Source organism: Parasteatoda tepidariorum, chromosome 2 (genome assembly GCF_043381705.1).
Source record: "Parasteatoda tepidariorum isolate YZ-2023 chromosome 2, CAS_Ptep_4.0, whole genome shotgun sequence".
NCBI classification, from domain to species: domain Eukaryota; kingdom Metazoa; phylum Arthropoda; class Arachnida; order Araneae; family Theridiidae; genus Parasteatoda; species Parasteatoda tepidariorum.
In genome coordinates this window covers 33,391,653-33,419,615 of record NC_092205.1, presented here as the reverse complement: position 1 = coordinate 33,419,615, position 27,963 = coordinate 33,391,653, and the positions used below count along the sequence as shown (strand labels likewise).

Genomic DNA, 27,963 nt, shown 5'->3' with positions numbered 1-27,963 from the left:
ATACGACATTTCCTTTTTCAAAATATAACACTTTCTATTATTTTAACACAGCAAGAGAGTTAGAGTGTGACCTGAATTTTAATTAATGAATTAAGTAGAATTAAACGCTATGCTTGGGTCTTCTTAAGGATGACTGGGTTCGTATGAATAATTATTGTGTTGTTAACACCGCAATTTATCCTTTGTTCATCCTTGTTTATCCTTTGTACAAGTAGAAATTTAATTTTAAATGGTATTATGAGAATAATTTATAGGTCATCTTAAAGATGACTGGGTTCATGTTCATAACTACTGTGTTGTTAACACAGCAACATTTATTGTTTTTTGAACATAAAAATAGAAATTAAATTTTATTTTTTATTATGGGAGTAATTGAATCATCTTAGGGAAAATAGGTTCATGTATAGATAATTTAATCAGTAGTTAAAACCACAATTTAAGTCATTTTTTGTACATGTAAGTATAAATTTAAATTTAAATGATAATTTGAGATCAATTGAGTCATCTCAGGAAAAACTGGGTTCATGTAGATAATTAATCTGTAGTTGATACCTCAATTTAAGTTATTCTTTGTACATGTAAATAAAAATTTAAGTATGAATGATATCTTAAGGATGGCTGCGTCCGCGGTAATAATTATTGTGTTAATATTGCAATTTAAGTTATTCTTTGCACTTGTAAGATACAAGTAGAAATTTAATTTTAAACTGTATTATTTGAATAATTGGATCCTGTTAAGGATGGCTGTGTTCAAATAAATAGTTATTGTGTTAACACCTAAGTTCAAATTATTTTTTTTAATGTTTAAGCAAACATTTTATTTTAAAGTGTATTCTGAAAATTAAGCCAAGTAATGAAATAAAATAAAAAATAATTCGGTAGTCAAATATTATATTGTAAAATTCAAATGATTAAACTGTTTTATTAACAAAGATTTTAATAAAATATACTCAGTTTTTATTTTTAAATACTGATAATAAAACTGTAAAATAAGAACAGTTGATACATATTTTTTAAAAATCAATATATAAAATAATTTAACAGATTCATTAATAGTTTTTTGTTTTATGTTTTGAAATCTCATACTTTAAAAAATAACTTTATTATTAAAATATTTCGAATGCAATTGTCAGTATTATGAAACTGATAAAAATTAAAATGTGAAAAGTGTTACGATTTAGGCAACTCTCCTTTAAAATTGGAGCTATATTAAACTTAAAAAAAGTTTTCTCATTGATTGCTCAAAGTATTGCTTATTACTAGCCATAAATATATCTAACAGCATTTAATTTTCGTGTTGAAATAAGAACTTGTTTTTAAAAACAATCCAAGAATCAAGCTATTTTTTTCTTTCTTGCAAAAAAAAAAGAAACGTTGTTTAAAGAGACCACGCGTCTATGCCCTTACCAAGTGAATGTCTGAGCGAGCAATGTCGGGATAATACGTCTGGTGAAATAGGACTTCCCATTTGAGTTTTTTAAAGTTTTAAAGTACAAGTATCTTTTCCATGGATAAATCTAACATTGACTACTTTAAATTGACGGGCATTCAATTTCTTTCCTTAAGATAATTACGTCTTACTTTTAACTCTTTGTAAGTTTTTTTTTTCAGAATTAATTTTACAAATAAGGAACAAGTTATCAAAAATTTTCTTTTTCTGATTGCATATTCAGTAAAAGTTATTAAATTCACTTTTTTACATAGTTTATGTGAAACCATATCATAAAAATACAATTTAATGATAGAATAATTCGACAATTTGGAGGATATTCCGTAAAAAAGAATGGAATAGAATTTTGTAAAAAAAATGTACCTGAAAATTATAAATATAGCTCTCTCTATAGCTTATATAGCTCTGGCGGTTATGGTAACAGTGACAAAATTTATAAATTTTTAATTAGAAACTTTACTTTTTTTCACCGGAACATGAAGTTCACAGAAAAAGAAATAGATATAGAGTTGGAACGGTGTTTTTGGCGTGAAAAACAAGGAAACTAAGCAGAGATAAAGAAAAGTGAATTATATGTAGCTTTGTAGTTTTAGTGATATATCTCTACTAAAATGTTAATGTGCTCTGATCCTGGCGAAATAAAAAGAACATACATGCTGTGTCTTGCTCTCCTTCCAACTTCGCCATTATTTATGCCAAAAATATCATAGCAGCTTTCATTTCGTGCTTTTTGCTGTGCTGATCGCCAATCAATGAGAAAAAGTAAGTGTTGCTGTTTAAAAAGTTTGCAATTTTGTCATTTTAACCTAGATCGCGAGTGCAGCATAATCGTTTTGAATACTAATTTTTAAGTGCATGCTGTCTCATAAATTTACACAAAATTTTATTCTGTTTTTTTCCCTCACAAAGGGTCATATGTAGACAAATTTATTTTATAACCACCCTATATATCTACGGACTTTTACATTAATCATAAAAAAATTCTAAAACTACTTTTTTACCATAAAAGACAAATAATTTATTTTTAAATACTCCTATTGAACCATAAAGAGAATCTGCAGGGCATTGATTTCACGATGAAATAAAAAAAAAAGACTTAATGTGAGTTTCAAATCAACTACCTTTGGAAGTTTTTAAATTTTAAATCTGATTGAAAACAATAAGCCAGCAGAAAAGTACTAAGCCAATTTTACATTAAAAAAATTGCAGGAAAGTCATTAAACTGCAGAAAAACGAAAGGGTTTAAGAAATAACCAAACAAACGCTCAGTAAATCGAGCATAAATGGGAACCGGTAATGATCGCAGAACAATACCTGAATAGAACAAATCTCTGGAAAAACTATTCTCCTCCAAATAGAATAGATTTCCTTTTGTAACAAGCGAACCAGTTAGAACTATTCTCTTATTGAATCGTATGAAGTTAATAGAAGAGTTCATTCTACGCTTCAATGGTTAAAATACTATCATCAAAAGAAGAAAAAAAAATAATTGCGCGCCAACATCTGAAGGTTACGGTCATAAAATAATAGAAACTGAATGATCTGTTATTTTCTATGGGTTTGGAATTAGATATAAATTCCATTCATTTTTGTTTTAATTAAAGATTTTTAGCAGACAAAAAGTGAAACTAAAGATACTTATTAATTTTTAAAAAGTGAAATAAAAATGTTTATTAATTTTTTAATGTCTAAATCCGAACAAAATATGAAAAATTATCCTGTATGGAAATGATATTTCTGGTAAAAAAATATATATACAATATTGTTAATAAAAACCAAAATATACGGTATTTAAACCAATTATTTGGTTCGCTTATATGGTAACAGTTTAAGGAAAATTCAGGTTATAAAAATTAAAGTTCTTCAAATAGTAAAAAATATAAAACTGAAAAATAAATTTGATAGAACAAATGTGTCTTATGTCATACTCGAAGGTATCGTGACGGAATTTCTAAATTTCACCACAATTACCGAAATTTAACACTTATTACAAATTATATTTTAATGTTAATTTTATCAAAATTACTACCCAAATGCTTGGGTAAAAATTATCGAGCTTTTTAGTATTCCCATAGAGTCAGAAACATGATAAATTGAATGTTACAATTTACTGGTAATTTTGACAAAACTTTTCTCTCAGTGAAGTAATTTTTACTAAGTTGGAAACTTTCAATTTGAGTAAAGCGCAATTGGCAGTAAAACAAATGAAAGTTGATTTAACTGTACGTAGAATTTATAAAACTAAAATTGTTTTTAGTTTTTGAAGAGTTTTGTAAGAAACTGTTTGCTAATTTTTATTAAATTCAAGTATCTAAGTAAAAAAAGAAAAGTATTCACACAACAGCCGCTCTAGGCCAGGGAAGTTATTTAGGTTTATTCTCCACAATTTTGCGACCAACAACATGATAGCGGCAATGTAACCAGCTTTGCGTACACACCGCCTTTAATTCTCGGCGAAGCTAATACCCATCAATATGTTGCTGGGTGGCCATCAAGCTGCCACTTGGGATCAAACCCACTTCTAGTAAATGGCACTACAGTACCTTAATTGAGTCATCATGGTGCAAAATTAACTTGGTTATATTATGTTATGGTTATGTCAGAAGCAAAATGTGCTACACTCGCCTAAAGATTTTTGGAAATTCCGTTGTATTTTAAAGACTAATTTTTACTAACTCGCCTTTGTGTATTCGATAGAGAAATATTTTATTCCTGGTTCCGACCACTTTTCAACTAGCTAGAGCACTGAAATTACAAATGGTGCCCTCTGCATGATCTCAATATAAGTCACAATAGGTTTATGACTGATAGGAAGAAATTTATCGTCAATTAAAAGTTTGATGAATCTATGACGCGTATGTATTAGATAGAAAATTATGAAGTAAGAAATAATAAAATTGAAATAAATCTTTAAGATTTATATTTTTTATGAAGATTAAAAAGAATATAATAATTTTTTTTCTCATATTTAAAATGAAAAACATATTTTAAGCAACTTTAAAGGTGAATATCTGTTACCACAGAAAATTATTTCACGTCTTTCAAAAATATGCACCCATGTTAATCTTTATGCTCATACCAAAATATTATTTTTTTATTTTTTAGTTTACTCGATAAATGCATTTTGTATATTTTGTTTTTACATTTTATAATTATTAAATTTTATAAATTTTGAAAAATAAATGAATATGTTTTAATGCAAGTTTCTAATTATTTTACATGATTTGAAATCCAGAAATTATTTCTTTTGAAGTAAAATTCTGATATTTTAAGTTATTTAAAAACTCTAAGAGTTCATATGAAAAATTTAAAAAGTAACTAAAAAATAGACATAGGTTAATGAATTTTAAAATTACATGAATATTTTTACAAATAAGCTTAACGAGTAGTTATAATAATAATAGTAATTAAAAAATGAACATTTACAATTCAGTTTTTAGAAAGACAGAAAATGTTAAATGTCTTAAACTTTCTTGTTTTTCGGAAAAAGGTATAGCATTAATCCACCCATCCAAAATTACTAACCACATAATGTCAGTATCACCTGTGTTTTTGAGAAGAAATTCATAAAAGTTAAAAAATATATTAGGCTTTATTTATTCCAGCTAAAAGAAATTTTTTTTAATGTATTGTAGAGTTGAATAAAACTTTATCATTAAAAATTTGTGCTGAGAACAAAAATTTAAGAGAAAACAAAAATCTGAAATTAACAATAATTCTAAGATGGAAAGGAAAAGATTGTAATCTTTGACGGAACTGCAATATAAAAAAGTTTTCAAGCACTATCCATTCTACATCATTTAGAATCGCATACACACTGTTTCCAACTTTCAAGAAAATTAAAAACAGTGACTTATACAGACTAAATGAAATTTTAAAAAGTCTTACTCCATTATCAAAACTAGAAGATATTGAGATAGAGAGAATCAAAATTAATCTTAAAATGTAAGAAGGATGACAAAACAGATAAATCATCGACCCTAAGGAAATCAAATCATCGATTGCCAGACATAAGTTTAATTTCGCTAATCCCAAAATAATTTTTTATCCAACATGTCAGCATACCTTGAAGCCATTTGACTACAAACTATTAAAGTTAAATTCTCTGCTATTGGTTAATTATCTCAGTTCTGAAAAGAAACTTCCTAACGCATGAAATAATACTCCGTTATAAGTTTTCATATTCATGACCATCGTCAAATCAGTCACCTGGCATCATTTTCCTATATTTCATCTCTGTCCGTTGGAAATATTGCCTCTTTGTTTTATCTTCAAATGTTTTATCCAATTTCGAACACGAAGAAAAATTTTTGTAACAGATACAAAGTAATTTTTCATATTCTCTTTTTGTAAGCTTTATAATGTATATATATATATTAGGTCGTCAATATAGAATGATTATGGCAAGTTTGTGATATCAGTATTGAATCATCTTTACATGATTCAATATTTGCTTTTTTAAGTTTAGTTAAAAATTAGTTACAAATTAGAAACAAGTGCAATTATGAATCGGGTAGGCAAAACTTCCCATTCACTGAACTGTTTATCCCCCATTTTTCATTTTCACTGTTTGAAACCAAATAATAAAAAAAACGTACTACAGTATTAAAAGCAAAGTAACATGTAAAAATAGTATTACATTACACACTGAAATAAATTTTAAGTCAAGAATATGACCTAAGCAATTAATTGACATCAAAGTAAGTAACTAAACGTACATACCTTATTAAGTTCATTGGTCAAAACCAATTTGCGACAAGGTTTAAATTTCAACAATGGACTAAACAAAAACTAGGTTTAATGTTTCCTTAATCGTTGAATAAAAGTGAAAGTTCAGATGTTAGTCTCATATTTGTTTTAATTTAAACTAAACAGTAATTATTTACACTAAACCATGCGTTTAATCCAGTTTTTTTTTAAAAAATAGGTCAGTTACTATTTTATTCAAATTATTTCATTTAAAAAGATTGATTAAAATTTTTCCTATCTGAAATATAACAACAAAAGATATCCACATACTTAAAAACCCAATATATGATAATATTTATCTTTCAATTATAAATTTCCCCTTTTTTTAAGATCTTGATTTTATAGCAGGAGAAACATATACTGCCTCTTATAATTCTATATTTAAAAAAATATTTTTGAAGAAACCAAGCGAGGAAAAAAAATACCGTTTTATGTTTCGAAAATAATCATAATTTAAAGTCAGTGACCTCTTTTTTATAGCGCTTCGATAAAAAACCTATATTGAGAAAAAAAAACTCATAATAAACACCATAAAAAGCTTGCTTGACCATAACTTTTTCTTGTCTATTCACTTTCCTGACTTTCAAACCTCATTAAGTAGTGTTCGAATCAAACTGTAAATCTGAAAAATAAAATCCATATAAGACAGATTAAACAGATTTTTAACGGAAAAATTGCTCAAGTTTAAAAAAAAAAATCATTAAACAAATTTCCGTAATCGAACCTATATTTTAGGAAAATAAGCAGTTTTCACTCGAATCACTTTTTAAAATAGTGTTCTTTACTTTTCATACGAGTTGTAGCATTTTTGAAAAATGTCAGTCAACAAATGTTTTTATTTTAGTGAAACAGCTCAATAGTTTTGGTTTTAAGTTACTTGGATAGAGAGGTATGAACAATTTTTGTAAAAGACACAAAATCCTCCTATTTTCAACTTTTATGAGCAAAAAGTAAAAGAAAAAAAATGGAATAATTTTAAAATTCATTACATAACGAAAATGTTTCAATTATTATTAAATTAAATAGACGCGCAGATCTGATCGTAAAGACACGGTTCCCAGTAGAACACCGGCATCACTGACTGTGGTCACTGAGCGGGTGGGTGACCAATTTGTTCAGTCTGCGGAATTGGTCTTTGTTAAATTGTTCTATTGTAAATTGCTCGACTTCGAGTGCAGATCATCGAGCAACCGAAGCAGGGGAGCCATCCACTCTGCAGAGGATCAAATTTAACATGGCATACCTTCTGATCATCTTCAGGGATGTTTCCCAGACCGTTGCGCTTAGCCCATTGTGTAGCTCTAGTGCGACGTAAATAAACTACTTACCAACCTACCTTAAATTAAGTAATTGCTAAAAATTACTTTTAAATAAAAGTTTTTCCTTTCTTTTACTTTTGCACTAATATTTTCTGATTCGCTAAAATAGTTCTAGATATGAAAAAATAAGCAAAAAAATAAGATTAAAAGTAAGAGACTCGAATGCTTTTTTACTTAAAATTTTCCACCAGTCTTCCCAGATTGGACTACTCCTTATAATAACTTTTGCACCAGACTTTCTAGATTGTGGCTACTCCTTACGATTTGAATACGAAATCTGATACCGTAGTAAGAAAACAGATGTGTTTCTCTAGTTGTCCCTATCATGTAGAGCAGTGTTTCTTAACCTTTTTGATATAATGGACCCCTTTTAAAAATTTTTTAGAAGTCACGGACCACCCCCCTGTGAAAAAAAATAATTGCAAAAAACATCAATTATTAGAAAACATTTAATTTTATTATTTTAATAGTATACCAAATTTTTAAAGTTAAAATTTTTAATGTGAAGGTTGCTGCAGCTTTTCCTTAATTAATAAATTTAATTTGGGGATGGTTTTCGACAAAGTAACGTGTATATCATGTTCAACATTCAATCGACTTCGATGTTATATTTTTATTGTCACAAGTGTGGAAAATTCCGCTTCGCAAAGATACACTGTAGCAAACGGAATTATAGCTGCCATAGTTCGATTTACAAGCAATGGAAAGGCTTCCAAACGTTTTAAAAATTAGGAGTAGTCAGCGGACCCCGAAAATATAACTCATGGACCCCTTAGGGGTTCATGAACCACAGGTTAAGAAACCCTGATGTAGAGGGAAGAGGGGCCGTAAAACTCTTTTACCACAGTGAGACCGGGATAGCTTGGTTAGTAGGGCGTTGGGCTAGTGTTCGTGAGAACGTGAGTTCGAGTGACGAACGCTGAAGAATCCCAGTGTACTAAATGGTGACTGCTGCACGTTAAAACTGTCTGGGTCACAAGGTCCTCCAAGTTCTGAAAACAGATCAATACTTATGAGGATATTGAATTGGTGATTGATCGTTCTCTGGTTCAGATCGAAACTACCACCTGCGGATAAATGGAGTATGATTGGATCCTTCCTGAGAAACGGGCTGTGACGTGTGTGTGGCAGAAGTCGTATTCTTGGCCATGGACGTGCCGTCCATGGCACTGAAAAAACTAGAAACGCACCTTCTGCCTTGAAAATTTGCTTGATTTCAAGCAGGCTAGATGGTTGTCAAATAGCATAAGTAACAGCAGCGAATAAGAAAAATTAACCTTAAGCACAATTTTTCCTATGAATTGACTTTTTGCGAGCTATTTCGATTTTATTCATTTAATTTTGATTCTTGTTGACATAAAATTATTTAATTTGTTAGAAACATGTTTAAATAAATAAAAAAATACATGATTTTCTTGATCTTTTTAAATCCTAATTGGATACCTGCTAGCGACAGCATCATGGATATCGATTCTGGTTGACTGGAGTGCTAAGGTGTTTATAGGGCAAGTTGCTGTGAATCAGTGGTCTTCTTCTCGAATTGAGAGTATCCCATTTGCCGATGTCACACAGAATTATCATTCTTGATCCTGCTTGTGCTAATTTACACAAGAAACCAAACAGGAATAATTAGTAAAATCTGGTATTATTAAATAAAAATACAAGGTCAAATCTCTCATATTATAAAATACTTATGAAATCCTAAGGAAAACTCTCTAAGGAACCGGTCGTGAACAGCTAGGTCCGCCGCATCTTCGAACGCATGTACACCAAATTTAGTGCGTTTATGTTCAGAATAGCCGATTTGTGTAAGGTGCATATACATACAAATATACATATAAACATTCTGCTTTACTTAAAAAATATTTCACATCCGAGCTGTTAAATTTCCTAAAATGGCAATCAAAAAAATTTTTATTTCAGTGAAAATTTAAATAAATTCTAATGGTTCAATGGACACTTTTTCAAAATTTATTTTATAACCAACGATGAACAGCTGATCCAATTCTAATTTTACGACTATCAATGTTCAACCCATAAACTTTTAATTTTGAATCTAATCCAGAAGACAAGAGAATTCCTGGATAAAACATAGCCTTTGTGGATTTTCCTTGTAAAGAGAGGAAAACCACGAAAATCTGCCATGGTTATCTTGAAGGCAAGGAGATTCTCACTCATGATCCGTCTATCACTGAGGATCCTATCTTCCGCCTATCATCTTCCTTAATTCGTTCTTTGAGACTGTCAGCCATTTTTGATGTACCTTTTGACAAAATTATTTGTATGTTCAAAGTAAAGGAAATGTTTTGAGTACCCTAGTCATTTTTATACTACGAAAGTACAAAACTACGTAAATATTTTTGAATTCATAATGTTCCACAATTTAAAGAAACCCCTTAAAAAGTTAATCAAAAGTGTATTTAATAAAGAAAGGAACGAGAAATTAATAATTTATAATGATCAGCAATTAATTTTATTTTAATAAAAGACAGCTTTTTAAAAGGAAAATTTAACAAAGTTTCAATGGATAAGATTTTGAAAAATTTCCTTGCATAAAAGCATTAAACATTTTGCTAGAATTATGAATTTAGGGAAAATTTTTGCTTTAAAGCATTTAGATGGAAAGATTTTCGGAATGAAACGTATAATTTAAATTTTTTTAAGTGTCATCTTATTTATTCAGTGATTTCAACATAATTAATATGGATAAAGTGATTTAACTATAAGATAAATTTTATGGAAGATCGCCCAAAACTATACCAGATCAAACACAACTTAAGATAACCAACACAAATTTAATCCTTAAAAATAAAACATTGTTTTAAAATTAGAGCGCCCATCCCGAAAATGCTGAACTTATTGATCCAAATATTAAGAAAACTGTATCAACTGGATTAGTGATATCAGTTAATTCTCATTACTGCATACCGAACTAAATATACGTTTTCAGGCAAGAAAGAACCACTGTTCTCAAGATTTAATACTCAACTATCAGCACTCAAAAAACAAACAGAGAAGTATTTAATCAGTCGAGCGGTAATCCTTTCTTAAAGTAAGAAAAAAGGAGGAAGACACTTTTTGTTCAGCAAAAAGAGCAAAGAAATCAACCCTGAAACATCAGTTAAGCATAAAGACAGAGATAACTAAAACTACAATAGGTTGATATTGGTTGAAAGAGTAAAGAAAGAGGAAAGTTCATTTAGAAAACCTTTTTTTTCTTCAATTTAATGATCTTAAACATGTTCAAAGTGAATGGCATTTGTAGCTTTTAAACCAGAAATAAGTTTTGAAAATATGGACATTTGTAACAATAACTGTAATTTTAGACTGAAGGGTTTTTAGTTTGAGTGTTTTCCCGTATCTTAATCTAGGTTTCATATTTCGCCGTAAAAAAGATATTAGAGACAAGAAATGTTTATTAATAAAAGGAATTGTAACACTTTGAGAAATGTTTTCTACTTTTGCATATTATTAACAAGTTTTAAATTGCTTTTTTCTTTCGGCAATTTTAGAAAGAACTTTTTTCTTTAAAATATAAAAAGACTAGAGTTTAAAGCTAATGGACTGTCATTGTTACGAATGTTAAAGAAAATGTTGAAAAAAAGGAACATATCTTTCTAACCTACATTTTATCTCTTTTAGTTTCTACTGCTTATGTATTCAAAATAGCTAACTATTAACTTCTACCTCAATACAAAAGAATTTTTCTTTTATTTAGTTTTCTTACTTCAAACATGTTATGTTCGCAATTTGATTTCATTTAAATGTGCTTATAATATGGATAAAAAATGAATTTAATTTTGAATAATGAAATGGAATGATGAAAAATGATCTAACGCAATGAATTGAATAAAAAATGAACTTTTAATGAAGTTTTAATATTAGTATTTCCTAAAATAGAAACATAAATTTTTGTCAGTTAAAACTCGAATTTATATTATATAGTTTCATACAGCAATATATTATTAGGTAATGCGTAACAGCAATAAGTTAAATTATAACGACAACAAATCTCGCATAATATTGCACTGAGAAAAAAGTACTGTCAAAACTATTAGAATATGGCCAAATTCACCATATTTGTAGGGAAAGTTTCATGCTCATGCTGAGCAGCGTTTGCGGAAACAGTAATGGTATGCAAAATCTCTCTAATATCTTTGCGTTTTAACCGACTAAAGTTATACCAAGTTTTAACCGTTTAAAAGTGAAATTGTTTTAAATTATTTGGGCTTTGATCGACTATGACTAAAAGGTGTTAACTTTTACCAAAAATTACCATTGACTCTAGTTTAAGTTCATTTTTTACTTTTCGTAACAAATACGTTGTTTGGAAATCTTGAAATTTAAAATTTAACCAAGTTCACATTTAAGATATTTTTTGAATTTTCATATTTATTAACGTTGAATATTGGTGCAAACATAAGAAAAACTCACATTTTCCTAAATCCAAATATTTTACTATGAATAATATTTGCTACTTATTGTCCTGTTTAGGGATCTAAGAAAAATATGTCACAAAGTTATGTTACTTTGCTATAAAATGGAGAGGATTGGGCTAGATCACTTGATTCTGAATGTTTTTTGTGGTTTAATCTGAGCAAGTGTAAAGTGACATTTTTAATTTTTATTTAAAAAACTCAAATTTTAATTACTTAGCACTAAGAACTGTATCTAATAGTACATAATATCAAATATAAAAGTATACTTAATGACAATTTTTAAAGTACTATTGGAAGAACATATGAAATTATAGCAATCTTTTATTGGTTAATGATGATTTTTCATGCATAAAAAACTATAATAATTTTTTTATTTGTTCCAATTTTTATAATTATTTTTAAAGAAAGTCTCACAAAAAGATAAGAATTTCATTCTTCATTAAATTAATTTTTCCTATTAAAAATTCAAAGAAAAAGATCTTAGTCCTGTAAAAAGATTTCTTAAACACTCAAAGGATTTAATGAAAACGTTGTTAGGCTGGAAAAGACTAAAAAGGAGCCTCTGTGGGTTGTTCTGAAACCCAAAAAACCCACGAAAAACTTCTATGGGTAAAAGCTAAGAATTAGAATGGTTTAGATAAACATATAATGGTTTAGATAAACTACGATACAATGCGAGAAATAAATATTCGCTAAGAGGAAAAAAATATTAACATATCAAGAATACGCTTTAAGAATTTCAAAAAAGCTATTCATACATAAACCGGCCAGTTTGTATCACCGAAAATCAAATCGGAAACGTTAATCCCTTGTATCCGGATTATTTTTACTAGGTTCATAAATCTTCCTTAATAATGCGAAATTTCTTTTCTTCCCCAATTGAAGTATATTAAATCACATTTACGAACACTTTTCATTATTCGCGCTTCAACAATTCTTTAAATTAGATAGCTTTTTAGTGATAGCGTTTGCATTTCATTGTATGCGAAAATCAACAGTAACCTGCATTGTAGAAACAAAAAAATTTGGGATTAAGCTTAGATCCAATTTTTATGGGATCTATTATAAAAGTTTCTGCTGCTTTTTAAATATAGTCTAGAATTTCTCAATAAGGAAGAAAAGTTTTAAGGGTAATTTCTAAATTATTGAATTAAATTTACTCTACTTTTTTGCATTTTAGTAATTTTTTACAGAACTGTTAATGCATTGTTCCATAGTACAAACCTTTAGTTTTGATTATTGCATATAAAATGCAGATAAATTAACATAGTGCCTTACAGCATTTAAATTAGAGTAAATGGTGACTGTGCAGAGTTGAAACTTGAAACTTGAATTTGTAAACTAAACACAACTTTTTTTTCTTAATTCCATTTTGTCCAAAAGTTAATGAAACTTTAAGTGATTTTCCGAAACGTTTCCTCTCACTTTTGCTTTAAAATATAACAGTATGTTATTTGTTACAAAAATAAGTAAGAAAAATTATTTATTTCGTGAAATTTTTATTTTATGTATGCTTGCTTTGAAATAAAAAAGGATTGTGTTGCCCAAAAGTCATCAGTATTTAACACAATTGTTTTTTTAACTTATTCAAATTAAATAAAATTTTGTTTGCATAGTAACTATTACACAATTTCGTTAACAAACGAAAATAATAGAGATATTTGTTTTAAACAACTCAACACGGAGAAAAAAGTATGTTTAAAAGTACCAGAATCTGGTAAAATTTACCGTGTTTCTGACTCTATACCGAAAAGCTCTGTGATTATCACCGATTTGATAATGATTTTTGTAAAAATTAACAATAAAGTATGGTTTTATAAAATGTTATGTAATTTGATAATTTTATCATGATACCTAAGAGCATGGCATAAAAAACCATTTATTCGGTTAAATTTACTTTCAGTTTAATATTTTTTACTAATTGTGGAGTAATAAGAACTATAGTTTTGAAAACCAGAATTTACTGTAAACCGTTGTCATACGAACGGAAAAATTAAAAATTGAATGGTTTAAATACTATATATTTTGGTTTTTATTAATTAGAATTAAGGTTTTATTCCTTTAATAAAATGGTCGTTACCATACAGTACGGCAATTTTAACAGAATTTTTTCTCAGTGCATCGAGAATTAAAATTTAAGAAATTGTTTAAGATTTAAAAATATGATCAAAGCCACACTTTAAGTACGAAAAGAATTTCTTTCATAAATATTCCTTCAGAAATCAATCTATGCCAATATGGAAACTTTCGAAAAAATATTGTGATGGCTAATCCAGCTGAGAAAAATACATTATTTATCACATGCCGTCGTAAATTTTATTCCGATTTACTCAAATGTCTTGGGCGTGTTGCAAAGACGCCCAAGATGAATGCTTGAAGGTTTAATAGTAAAAATAAAGTGCATAATTAGGCGCTCTAAATGTGACTATAGTTAATTATTGCATCCGAATTTGTACGTTTTTCAAAAAATGATAACAGAAATTTTTAATAAGAAAAGATTTGCTTGCTTTAAACACTGCTGATAAGAGCTATCTTTGGTGTAACTATTTAATTTCAAAATCAGAGTCTTGTTGTCGTTTAGATAGGAAATTTTCAAGGTGCGCCACTATTTGTGAAAGGAAGAAGCTACTTAACTTACCACATATTGTCAACGACAAATCAATAGAGATGAATGCTTGTCCTTATAGTTAGATTCAAAATTACTTAAATCATAAGCCATATAAAATCTGAACTATATTAAACTACGGTTATTAATATTTTTATTAAATATTTTTTTATTAAATATTTTTTTATTAATAATTACTTTTAAATACAAAATGTATTTGTCTTTCGTAAAAAAGTATTGGCATTTTAGGGAGATGCGAAGTAAGTTCAAGTTGGTGAAAAAAGCAAACAGGGAGTGAAATCTTCTATTGTGCTCTAAAAAAAAATAATGTATGTTTTCGACCTTAAAAATACTGAAACCTGGAGTATTTTTTCTATTTGACTTCTATGATAAATATTTGACCTCATTGAAAAGTTCCACCCCAATATTCACTTTGCTACGAAAAGTAGACATTGGCTACCTGAGTTGACCAACGGTGACCACTTATGTATTTTCAAAATCCACTTTAGATTGAAATATACGTAGTGACGACCTCAAATAATTAGCTTTCTGTTCGTAATCATTGGTAATGATTCCAAATATTCTCAAAATTAATTTTTTTTTTAAATAAATAGGGGTATGTCTCAAGTTAAGTAAAGAAAATTACGTGCAGAGATTTATATTTCAAAAAAATAAAAACAAATATTCCTTGACGAAGGTTGATCATAAAATATGGACAAAAGGAAAGAAAATATAAATTAAAATGCTAAGAAATTGTAATTATTCCAAAGAAAATAAAATAACTACAAATAATCTCCCTTTAGTTAAGTATTGTTAAATTTTTGCCATGAGACATTTTTTCTTTAATATAAAAATTTATTGCAAATGTACTTTTCTTAAAGAGATTTAAAGCAAAACTCAATCATTCAAAAATTGACATTTCATAAAACTTCGCACTTCATAATAAAAAGAGAAGCCCAAAAATATCACGTAAATATAAGAAAAAATATTAGAGGGACCAGAAAGTAAGGTCGTTTTGGTGCATTTGATATCTGTTATCAAGATTTTATTTTTGATCAAAATTGTATTCAACCTCGTAAGAAACAATCTTTCAATTCCGGATCGCAAATGAATCGAAATGGATAGAAAAAAATATTAATTGGTTTTTAGGACTAACAAATATTTAATGCGTCGAAGCGACATTACTTTTCGTTCCCCCCCAAATAGTTGCTGTTCGAGTACGTCATAATGTTTACATTCAAATGTGCAAAGCAAAATTTGCGTATAGCCATACTCTTCTATAATAAAAACAAAAATTTCAAAAAGTATGAGAAAATCTAAAATAATTACAGAAACAATGATCATTTATAAGCGGTCGATATTATAATGATAATTTGGAATCATGCGAGTCAATAAAATAAAACTCAAATCAAATGTGCGATTCGAATCTTGGATCTCATAACAATATCGTATTCTCGATTTTAAAAATAATATGGTAACGGTTATAGAGCAATTGTCAAGGAGAGATCGACAAAAATAATTCAGTTTATGATAGAAACAGCGTGAAATCACATACTCAATAAGTGATTACTCAAAATTCAGGCATCACAATGTCATTTTAAAATTCGTAGTTGCAATTATTGAAATTGCGATTTGCAAGATTATGTGAATTTACCATGGAATAATCGCGAATTAAGTTTATCAAAAAATTATAACTCGGAATTACGTGTCCTGACAAAGTATTAATAACATTAGTGTTATTACATTATGGTTATGAAAATCAAAGAAATCCGTTAGAGTAACTTCAGAAAATGGCCATTGACAAATTTACAATGGCATTGTTGGGAATCAAGTTCATCAAAAAGGGATTACTCGAAGTTGTATTTCGAATTCGCGTATTATAAATACCGGGACTGACTACGTGGAAATTAATGCCCAAAAAAGTATCAAATTGATTTTCAACAGAATCTGTTCGAATTGATTTTCTCTATTTTCATACCATTCTCGCAAGATAGTCATTACTTATGCTCATACTGTCATTACTCATACTGTTAGTGTTGGAAGTTGGCGACTGACGAGAGCTGATTTAGAGCTTCAACTCAGTAAAAACACTTAATAGACTTGAAAAAAATGTATTTTTAAAGAATTTTACTTGATACACCTTTTCGCACATGAATTAACTTGGAATAACTAAAATGATATTTAGAATAAATTACCTTAATTGTTTATTGAAATTCTTATAAATTCTTTAACAAATTCATTGAAGACATTGGACTTGATTTGCAATCGGCTCATGACAAAGCTTTCTTCTAGGTCCCCGAGTAACGGTTACTCAAAAAAAAAAAATTCTTTCTAATAAATATAGAAATTTGTATTTTTTAAAAATTTATTCAGTTGTTCCGAAAGTTTGCTTTTTTATGAAAATTAAAAACGATTGTTTAAAGGTGAACTCATATTTTATTGAATTAGGGGAGAGTCGGGCAGTCCCGCCCAGCGGGTACCCCCACCCACAGTCAATTTCATATGTATAGAATACTTTTTCAAATCAATGGGCCATCGGACATTAATTGTTATATTAAAAAAAGATTGTTTTCAAAGTTTCAAGTATTTATGCAGCTGTTAACATGGTAAACAATAGTTTTGAAAATATGTTGAATACAGTAGTCATGAAATTAAGAAAAATTGGTTGAATGTTTCGATTAAACTTCATTTTAATACTAAAAAAATAATTTTTTCTATACATACAGCATTAAAGTATGTAGTCTTAAGTTTAATTTGCACAAAGAAAGAAGTTTGTATGTAAAAAATTGTTCGAGTAATTACAAATTTACAAAAAAATTGGATTTCGGGTAGCCCCGCTCACATGAATGTCGGGTATCACGGCCCAATTTTATTTCATCGATAAGTGTACGGTTGCAAGGATTATTATTTTATTGCTTCAAATTTGAATGTTATATGCATTACTAAAAGTATATAAATATGTAATAAATAAAATAATTTTGTGATAATAATGATAAATGAGATTTATCTATTGTCAATACAATGGTCACTTTCATTTACACCTGAAAAAAACAGTCAGAAAACAAAATTTTTGTAATTGGGCGGGGCTACCCGACACATTTTGAAAAGAGCTGAAAAACATGTTCTTCTAAATTTCTATTTTTTTAAGTTAAACTATTCTTTTTTTGGTTTATTCTTTTTGCATTATTTAATTAGATGGTAAAACAATAGAAACATACAAAAATATTGATTATTACTCAATATTATACAGAAATATAAGCAATATTCCTTAAGTGGGCGGGGCTACCTGACTCTCCCCTATATATTGTTCATTTTGGTTCAATACCTTTTACCATTATTCTGGCATTTGCATGATTCCTTGTTCATAAAACAAATGCTATTGTTGATAAAAAAAACTGATACTGGTGATTTTTGATCTCCTTATTTGGAGCAAAGGTTTCTCCATCTAAGCATTTGTAGAGATTGAAATATTGCTGAGGACAATCCATATCACGTCCGCAATGATGATGTGCTTTAAAAATAGGTAATTTCCTTGATGTTTGAAAAGCAAATCGCAGAAGTCAACGTGGTGCCACAAATTTCTTTTCGTAAGAACATTAGGAACACATTTGTTGAGATTTGGGATTAAACCTAGGCACTTGAAACGACCATGGACAATAGAATTCAATAAATTTAATGTCTCAGCAGTCTCATGAGTTCTTGCTTTTCGATTGGCATCAATTAATAATTTTATTATATCTTCATAAAACCTTAATTTGACTTCAAGAACGTAGTGCATCTTCAACATCAAAACTGCCTGATGTGGCATAGATGTAAAGTTGATTGAGAGAAAGTGGGCTGAAAGACCAATTTTGGGAAAGAAACGAAATTATTTTCCAAATAACCTAGGACTTTGAATAATCAAAATTTGAAAACTTTCTTTTCATTTTATTTCATATTCTATAAAAACTTATGCATGGACAATAAAACAGTTGTCACTGCTTTTCTATTGACCTTACACAAGAAAATATAAATAGAAATTGGAGTCCTGAAATTAGAGAATACGATACTTTCAGATGTTTATAGAGAAAACTTTTGGAAAAGAGAAAGATGGTACAAACATGTTAGCATAATTTAGGCTACAAATCCAACAGAATTCTAAATGGTTCATTTTTCTACTTAGCCTCCCTCCCCTCCCCCGTAGAAAAATAAGGTCTCCGATAAATTTTTTATCCTGGGCCCCACAAAGCTGCATGAGGGCTCTGATTCACAACTGTTCTCTTACCTTATACATGTATGCTTAGTCGCAAAAATGCAATAAACTCTTTTAAAAAAATGCATACCTAACAATTCAAAAACTTTTCGAATATTATTAGCTAAAATAATAAAAAATAATAAATAATTAATATAAATCATTTTTGCATGGAATCATGTTTGAATGAACGAATTTTACAATTGTGTACAGAAAGTTTTCTATTTACTCATAAAGTTCTCATTATATGGCTAAATACACAAAAAGTAAACTTAACATTAAAACGTCTGAACTTTTGCCCCCTCTCCCGAAGAAACTCTTAATGCTACCCATAATCAATTATTTTCAAGTCCAATGAAAGTAACCGGGTTCAAATCCTAGTGATGGTTGGTCAATACGAATTCCGAATCCGGCTTGCACCAACCACAGTGCTGACTTAAAATTACCCTCATTGGTAGAAGGTTCATGGGTTAGAGTCCCCTTGCCGTCAGGCTAACCGTGGGAGGATTTCCTCATGTAACGCAAATGTAGGTTAGTAATGCACGAAAGTAAATTTCCTCCAATAACTGATCCAGGAATTCCATTGTCTTCTGGATTGAGCTTAAAATTACAAGGCTAAGAGACTGAATATTGGTAGTTGTAAAACCTAAAATTTGGGTTGGCTTTTCAAAAACGGTTAGAAAATAAGATAAAAAAAATCTTATAAAGAAAAATCTCAATGCTTTTAAATTAACGCTTTGTTGGTCTCTGAAAGAAGTTTGTTACGACATTTTACTATGTTGTGTACGAACTTATATGCACTTACTATACTCTTATTGCACGAAAGTGTGCCCTTTTAAATTTGAAACAGTTTTTCCCAGTTGTTAAGAAAAATATTTTTAATGTTTCCATGCTATTTTTAAACGAATTGCATTAAGACATAATTATTTCCAAAAATTTGTTCTTTTTGAAATTTAAATATAAGGTAATGTGATTGCTTTCAAAATAGCTTTAAGAGTAGAAATAATAATTTTATATAATTGTTCTTTCGATAAGAAACTTCCTGATATCATTTTGGTAAGAAAAAGGCGTTAAACTTTATCTCGATAGTAAAAAATTGTAAACAAACAGGCCACAGCAATGCAACTACAGAATTGAAATTCGACGTCCGGAAAGGGATATTTATTTTTATGAACTTGACGCTGTTTCTCTTAAAATTACGACTTTTCAAAAGTTGTTACAATTTTCATTTATTTTTCGCAATTATTTGGTTACGTATTTTTTTTGCTTTAAAAAATGATTATTTATCCACTGTTCTAGAAAGAAAACTATATTTAACTTTCTTGAGATCTTTACATGATAAGCTCGTGCTTGACTTGCTGTCAAAAGTGACAAAAATGAATAAATAAAATTTTAAAAAAAATGAGAAAGTGATTAAATTTTACCAATTATAAATCCTATCTTATATATCAGAGTTTTAAAAATACCAAAATCTTAGAAGAGGCAAAAACGATTTTCAAATTGCCTTGAAATGTAAAGTAAGGTTATTGTCACAGATTGATAGCAAATCAAATTTCTTCTCAATTATTATTTCTTATTGTGTTACATATTCTGTATTTCAAAGTTTAAATATTTTTTTAAAGTATAGTTGACTGTTTTTTTAAATGCAATTAATCGTGCATTTTGTAACGATTAACATAGTCTTCTTCTTCTTATATGTCATATGTTTTATAAACAAAGTGATATTTTTCTGTCAAAAATATCGACTTTAAAATAAAATAAAAGTGAATACCAGACAACCATCACGGGAGCAGGTGAGCGGCGCGAGCAGGAGACTGAGCCTAATCAAATTAAAAAATGATAACCACGAGTAATGTTTTTAATTATTTTATTACGATGATATTTTTTTCAAAACAGGCAATAAAGGTATAAAATTGTAGTAAGTATTGAATCGTTTTGAAGATTTTACATATTCTTATATTTTTTTAGAAAAACTATTTGGTTTGAGCATGCGTATTCGGCCTAAAAAAGTTATTACCGAACAATATGGATTCAATACAAAACATGCTAAGAACATGTGCATGTGAAAGTAAAAACACTACTTAAAAGTGCAAAATCTCCTTACTCTTTATTACACGATTAAATTAAATTATTATTCTTAATTTTATCATTATGAAATTTGAATTCTCAATTATCGAAGGAAGTTAAACTTTGGTTATTGATAAATTTTTAGTAGGCTTACATAAATAATGACTTATTAAATGTTTTTAAAAATATTCCTGATGAATAAAAATTAAAGAGTAATTTTATTGTGTATTTCATCAGAAGAATAATATATTACATGAAACTTCGGGATTTCAAGAATACTGAGCAAAAAAGTCTATTGGAATGGAAAATTCAATTCCAATCAGTTTTCTTATTCTTTTATAGTTTAGAAAAAAGTAATTCAAATATTTAATTTTAGTGACTTTATTTTAATTTTTATTTAATTCATTAATTTCATTTGCTTATCATATTTTTTTTTAAATTTGATTTAAATTAATTTTATTTTTGTTGCTTTGTTTTATGTTTCTATTAAAAAATTATTAAAAAACGCAGTTTCGCCAAAACTTTCTTCTCGATCGATTATTAAAAAAATTCTCGAGTTTTTCTTCGAAAAAAAGTTTAAAATTAAAGGAAAAAAAACACGCGAAAAAATATCCTACGGCTAGAAACGTTGAAATTAAGTCTAAATTGTTTTTATGGGTAATGGATTTTTTTTGTTGTCTTCTTTTGTTTAACTTTTTAATATTTTTTTTTACTGTTTTTTGGAAATATTAGAAAGATACAATATTTATAACACAACATTTTTTAATTAAAGAAATTTATGAAGCTTATTATTTCAAATTTTGAATGAAAAACGTAATGGGCTTAATTCAGATAAAAAAAATAGAAAAAAAGTATGTTAAATTTTTTGTAAGCAAAAGTCAATCAGACTCTGTCTCTTATCTACGACATAATAGTACCTTCAATAAATAAATGGGAAAAAAAATACCAACTACACAATCAAAAATCCAATACGCAAACATTTCAAAAGCAACAGTCAACAAATGGTACCAAACTTTAATAAGTTGTAACAAGATATATAATCCCTCCTATTAATTTCGAAAATTCAATTACAGATACATATCTTCTTCATAGCCGAAGGGCACACCCAACATGAATGTCACCCTCACCTAAAATGAAGTCCATCCCATCAATAGAATTACTTCAGAATCGAACAAAAAGGGTGGTCCGAAACTTTCTAATGGACAAGAGTTTTTTCTTTATTTTCTGCTTGAATTGAAGCGAGATCACTGAGTGGGTTTTTACTTTTTTCTTTCCTTCTGCCTGGAGGGGGGAAGAGGAAAAGTAACGGAACGTTCTCCATCACCCAAGTATATAAAGTTTTTTCCTAAAACTTCATTAGAATCATTCAATATTCTCTCTCTTCCAGGAATCGAACGTTTTTAGAGAGCTTTGGTTTTGAGCATCTTTCCTTCGCTTCTTTTATAGCAGGTAGAATATTTTACAAAAACTTTTTCTTACTTCAGCTTCATTTAACTTCTATTAGTATGTAGCACTAATTAAAGATTAACTTGTATGAAATTTTATTTTATAATTCTGGCATTTTATTTTGTACTTCAGAAAATTCAGTCTTAGTTAGTATATTTGAATAATATTAATATTTAAGTATTTATGAAATATTTAATAGAAACTTTAAGTGACGATACAATTTTTTTTGTAAAATTTAATTTTGCTTAATTTCTTAATATTATTTTCTTTCTTAATATTATTTTCTTTTCTATATTTGAAAAAAATTGTTATTCCAAACATTAATAGTATTTAATAAAAACTTAGAGCAATGAGAATAATTCAACATTTTGCTCTTTTGGAGCAGGATATATCTTAGTTTTTTTTAAATAAATTTGCTCTATGTTCATAAAGATAATTAATTGAAAGATTTTTTTAAAACTCATTTTACATAAATCACTTTGTGCTTAAAATTATTATTGTTTGTTTATTTAAGAAAAATTTTCTTTTTCTGGATCATTTGAATCAAATAAATCTTTAACTATTAATACAGTATTTTCTAATATTTAACTGAAAAATAAAATTTTAATAACTATTCATGATTACTATTTCTTTACATCAATCCTTATTGTTTAAACTTTTTAAAATAAATCTTATATTTATTCATACATTTAATAATATTTCAAAACACAAAATTAATGCTAAATATGTCTTTAAACTTTCATTAATGTTAAAGCAAATCCAAAATCCTAAGGATTTTAATTAATCAGAATTCTTGTAATAATTTATATCGAAAATATTTTGTTTATTTATATCACACATATTTAAAACCATTAAATTATTAAAAGTTGAAACTGAACACAATAAGTTGAAATTCTTCAGTAATCAAAACTAATGCAACAGATATCATTTTAAAAATTTCATTTAATATTCTTTCAAAATTATGAATCAATTATAAAATATTGCTTAGAACTGCATTTATTTTAAATTTCTGGAATTTCTTTTTACTATTTTGGTCCTTAAAAATTATTTGAAAATTATTATTTTAAATCACTGCTATTTTTTCAGCAGTTTTATTATTTGTTGCAATATTTCATTACCATTTATACAATAATCATATTTTTAATATTTTAGGAATAACTTTTGCAGTACACTGGCAAAAGTATTTAGCAATTTTTTAATTGATTTAATTAGGAATTGGAACTGAAAATTATGATTAACGGAAAATTATTGTTAAAAACTGAAAATTATAATTATACAAAAATATAATTAGAAACTAATCAAGATAATCATATGTATGTGAAATTACAATGAAGTTCATTTCTCAATAAATTCTAATTTAGAATTTATGAAGCAATTCATCCTTAACACTGGAGCAGCTTTTTCATACATCAATATGTAATAAAAATTTGAATGAAATCTAACTTTTTACTCATTTCAGTGAACTCCAAAAAATTTTTCATTAAAAAAAATCATTACAATTTTAGATAATTTTGTCTTTAATCGCACATTTTTTTTTAAATTTATGAGAAATCTGCATGAACACCACTGATCGTTCTGTGTTAAAGAATATTAAACAAACATGTATTAAGATGAAACGGTGAATTTTCAATTAGAATAATTTTATCCTAATTTTTGGTACAAAACTCCAATTTTAAGCGAAAAAAAATAAGTTAAGAACTGTGTATTCTTTTTTATCGAAATAAATTGGTTTAACGTAAAATCATTAAAATTATTGAAATTTTTCTTCCTTTTTATTTTGTTGTTTTTGACGATGTGAAGATCAATTCATAAGCATTTCAATAAAGCTTGAAAATGTTTTAAGTATTACTAAAAGCTTGAGGGTATTACTAAGGAGAAATAATAAGTGTGAGGAGGAATTCCTATTTTCTCCCCAAATAATCATATTTTTTCAGGAAATTTTTTTTCCTATATTGCATTAACTACTTTAGCATGCATAAAGTAGCAAACAAAAAAATAATTCAAAATTGCTGTATCTTTTCCAAAAATCAAAATAATACAATGAACACTATACGAGAATTGACACATTAAACTAGAATTTTTAAAAATGAATTAAATGAAGAAGAAAATTAATGTCTAAGTACGTGATTTTAACATAAATTTTAAATCTTAGCCTTAAAATCTTTTATGAAAAATTCTGCTTGCATTGTTATTTTTATATATTTATATTATAAAATAACAAGTAAAAAAACTCAAAACCTACAAGCAAAATGTTCATTAAAAAAGGAAATAATGAATTAAAAATCGTGACTTAAGCGAGGTTCCGCCTCTAAAACAAACTGATGGCTTCTGAAAAAAATGTTTTTTGTATCGAAAGATATGTATGAACTCTTTTGCTCCAGAAAATATACGAAGTAATTTATAGACCTCGGAGAAAAGCTTATTATACACACTTTTTAATGCTTACACTATTTTGTGTTCAGATAATTCAAATTCTGTGAGCAACAAATTTTAAGATTTTCTAGCGTATTACATTCTTTAAAATGATGTAAAAATTTATATATCTTACAATTAAAAAATTCTTCCGACCATTATTAATTTTTTCGACCAAAATAATAAATATTTACTTAAAGTTATAATTTTCATGGAATTATCTTTGCATAAATGAATTTTATAATTGTGTGCAAGTTTTTTTCAATTCCATCAAAAAGTTCTGGAAATATGGCGAAATACGCAAAAAGTAAAATTAACATTAAGGGGTCCAAACTTTAGACCGCTTTCCTGGTCAAACTATGGGGATCATATTTACCAAATTGCGACTACCCCCTATATTTTCCGAATCTATCGAAAAAAGAGTATATTTAGGATTTCGTATATGAAATGGTATATGTGTCTGATTTCGTAACTTAAAATATCATCTTCACCAAAAACAATTAAGTTTGAGTCTTAGAACATGAAGACCGCATGATTAGATCAAAAATTATTCAGGGTACTCCGTTTTTTTCCGTTTTTTCTTCTTTTTGGCGCACTGTACATTTTTAAGCAGAAACTTATTAATTTAGATAGTGGTTGAAAGATCGTACTAAGGTGAAGAGTTAAATATGCTTTGCTTTTATTTTTTCTTAAAGTAAATTCGACTTAAAATAATTCAGTTTTAACTAATGTAAAAAAATATCTTTATACTCACACTTTTATTGTGGGCCAAAATCATTACTCAAATTTTTAAATACCATTTTAATGCAATTTTGAATTTAAAATTTTTTCCAATCTCGTTAAAATTTGATCTGACATTCCACTAGCATAAAATTGACTTTCTTAAAACTCTTTAATGTTTTCCTTAAAAACAATTTAACTTTTCATTTAATTAAAACTCATTTTTAAATAATTATATTTTTATTTTCAAAATATTCTACTTATGCACAGCTATTAATATTATATTTTTTTAGTTCAAAAGTTAGATATTATTTTTAAATATATGATTATCTAAATGTCTAGGGCTACCGTTTTAAATTGATAAATATAGAGTAAGCCGTGATTGTAAGGATAATAAATGAGAGGTTTATGGTAATAATACGTTGCGTGCAAGTTTTAAAGGATAAAAAAATATTTTAAGAAAAAAAGAGAAACAATTACGATATATTTTTTATGTATGCTTCAAGCGTAAAAAATTAATTCCAGAGGTAAAAAAAAGTGACTTTCTAACCTTCATGAAGCGTGAGTAATTGTAGAGAAATCGTTTAATTTTCACACGCAATATTTTTTTAGTATTGTCAAAATATTAAAATCTTGACCTGAAACGGAAAATATTCACAGCACAAGAACGCTTTATAATCTAAATATGGCTCTTTTTTCCAAATTAGGAAAAAAATTCTATTATGTTTCCTTTTTTTTAGCAATGGGTTTTCAGAAAATGTTACATAAGGATAATAAAATAGATGAACAAGAGTTTGATTAAAAAAAATCTGTCATTTTTTATTTATACTTTGATTATTGAAACGGAATTATCACTTACCATATTTTTAAAACTTTATTAATTCGCAAGAGATTTTTTAGGGAATAATCATGCTCTGTTTAAAAAAAAAATAATAGGAAGGAGAAGAATATTCTGAAAACAACCTGCTTATGAATTAAAGAAATTGTGTATAAATGTTCTGCTTAAAATTTGTTGTATACTAAACTTATTAATATCATCTAGTTCATTTAAAATAAATCAATTTAGGGAGCTGCAGCAAAAGTTTAAATAGATTAGAAAGAAGATTAGATGATTAGAAAGTTTATTAAACTTTATTACTGTCCATTCAATAATGTTTAGTTTTAATAATTTTTGTATTACAATACACACGGCAATAAAATTCCTGCAAAATTACCGTAATAACATTTCTGGTAAAAAAAACATACTTTTTGTTAATAAGGACAAACTATACTTATATTTAATCAATTCATTTGGAAATGTTTGCGTATAAATGTTAATAGTTTAATAGAAATTCTGGGTTTTCGAAATATTTCTTTTTACTACACATTTCTAAAAAAATATAATATTGCAAAATAAATTTAACCGAATAACTAGTTTTAATGCCATGCTCTAAAGTATCACCATAAAATTACTAAACTTTACCACACTTTCAAAAATGTTATCACTCATTATAAATCTATATTTTATTATTAATTTTATCTATATTATTACCAAAGTGCTTCAGTAAAAATTACCGAGCTTTTGGGAGTTCTTATAGAGCCAGAAGCATGGCAAATATTACCGTATTCTAGCTGTTTTAATCATACTTTTTTTCTCATTGTAATTTACAGTCATTATAAAAAACAAAAAATTCATAATACATTTAAAATATATATATTTATTTAGAAGAAAGAACTTTGATTAAAAAATGATTCGGTTTTAGAATTTAGAAAAAAAAAACTCTACGTAAATAAAAGCATTGGTGATATTTATTACATACTGTATTAGTGTTCGAAAAGCTTCTGAAACATGCTTTTCCGATTTCTTCCAACCTTTAATTTATCTATCAAATTAAATATGTGATGGAAATTTAACTTTAATTATAATATGTTATTAACTCCATATATTTTGTTTTAGAAACAGATATGCAGTCATCAAGAAGGAAAGCAATTTTTTTGCTTGGTGTAATAGTCGCCAGTTTCATGATGGATTTAGTTACGCTGACAGAGGCACACCATCACCACCATCATAAAAAAGGCCATCACAACATGGAAGAGCTTCTGATTTTAACCGGAATCCTTGCAAAAGTTCTACAAAGCAACCACAAGCACAAATCACATCCAATTCCAATCCCAATCTTCATACCAACACATCATCATCATGGTTAATCACATAATAAAAACCACATTTTTTTTAATATTTTTTATGTACCCGAATTGGAAGATCGTCATTTAAAATTGTTGACGATCTCTACCACGCAAATATATGTGATATAAGGCTTTGATTATTCATATTTCAATTATAGTAATATTTTTTAGTTAAAATGGTTGAAGTAATTATGTTTGAAGCATTTCCGGACTTCCAATTGTGCCTTTTTTTTATAAACATCATCTTCATTCATGTTTAAGCAGGTCTGAAACAATGGTACAAATGCGTTTATCGCTGAATGATCATTTATCATCATAGATATTTTTACTTTCACTGTTGTAAAAAGTGTCAAATAAAT

At 27.6% G+C, this 27,963-nt stretch overlaps 1 protein-coding gene across 1 annotated transcript; it reads left to right on the top strand.

Moving 5' to 3' along the window:
- On the top strand, positions 1-27,963 carry LOC139425081 (uncharacterized). Its single transcript, XM_071178125.1, has 3 exons — positions 1-137; positions 22,248-22,309; positions 27,375-27,963. Exons 1-3 carry the CDS (start codon positions 130-132, stop codon positions 27,623-27,625), a joined length of 321 nt encoding a protein of 106 aa, XP_071034226.1. The 5' UTR covers positions 1-129; the 3' UTR covers positions 27,626-27,963.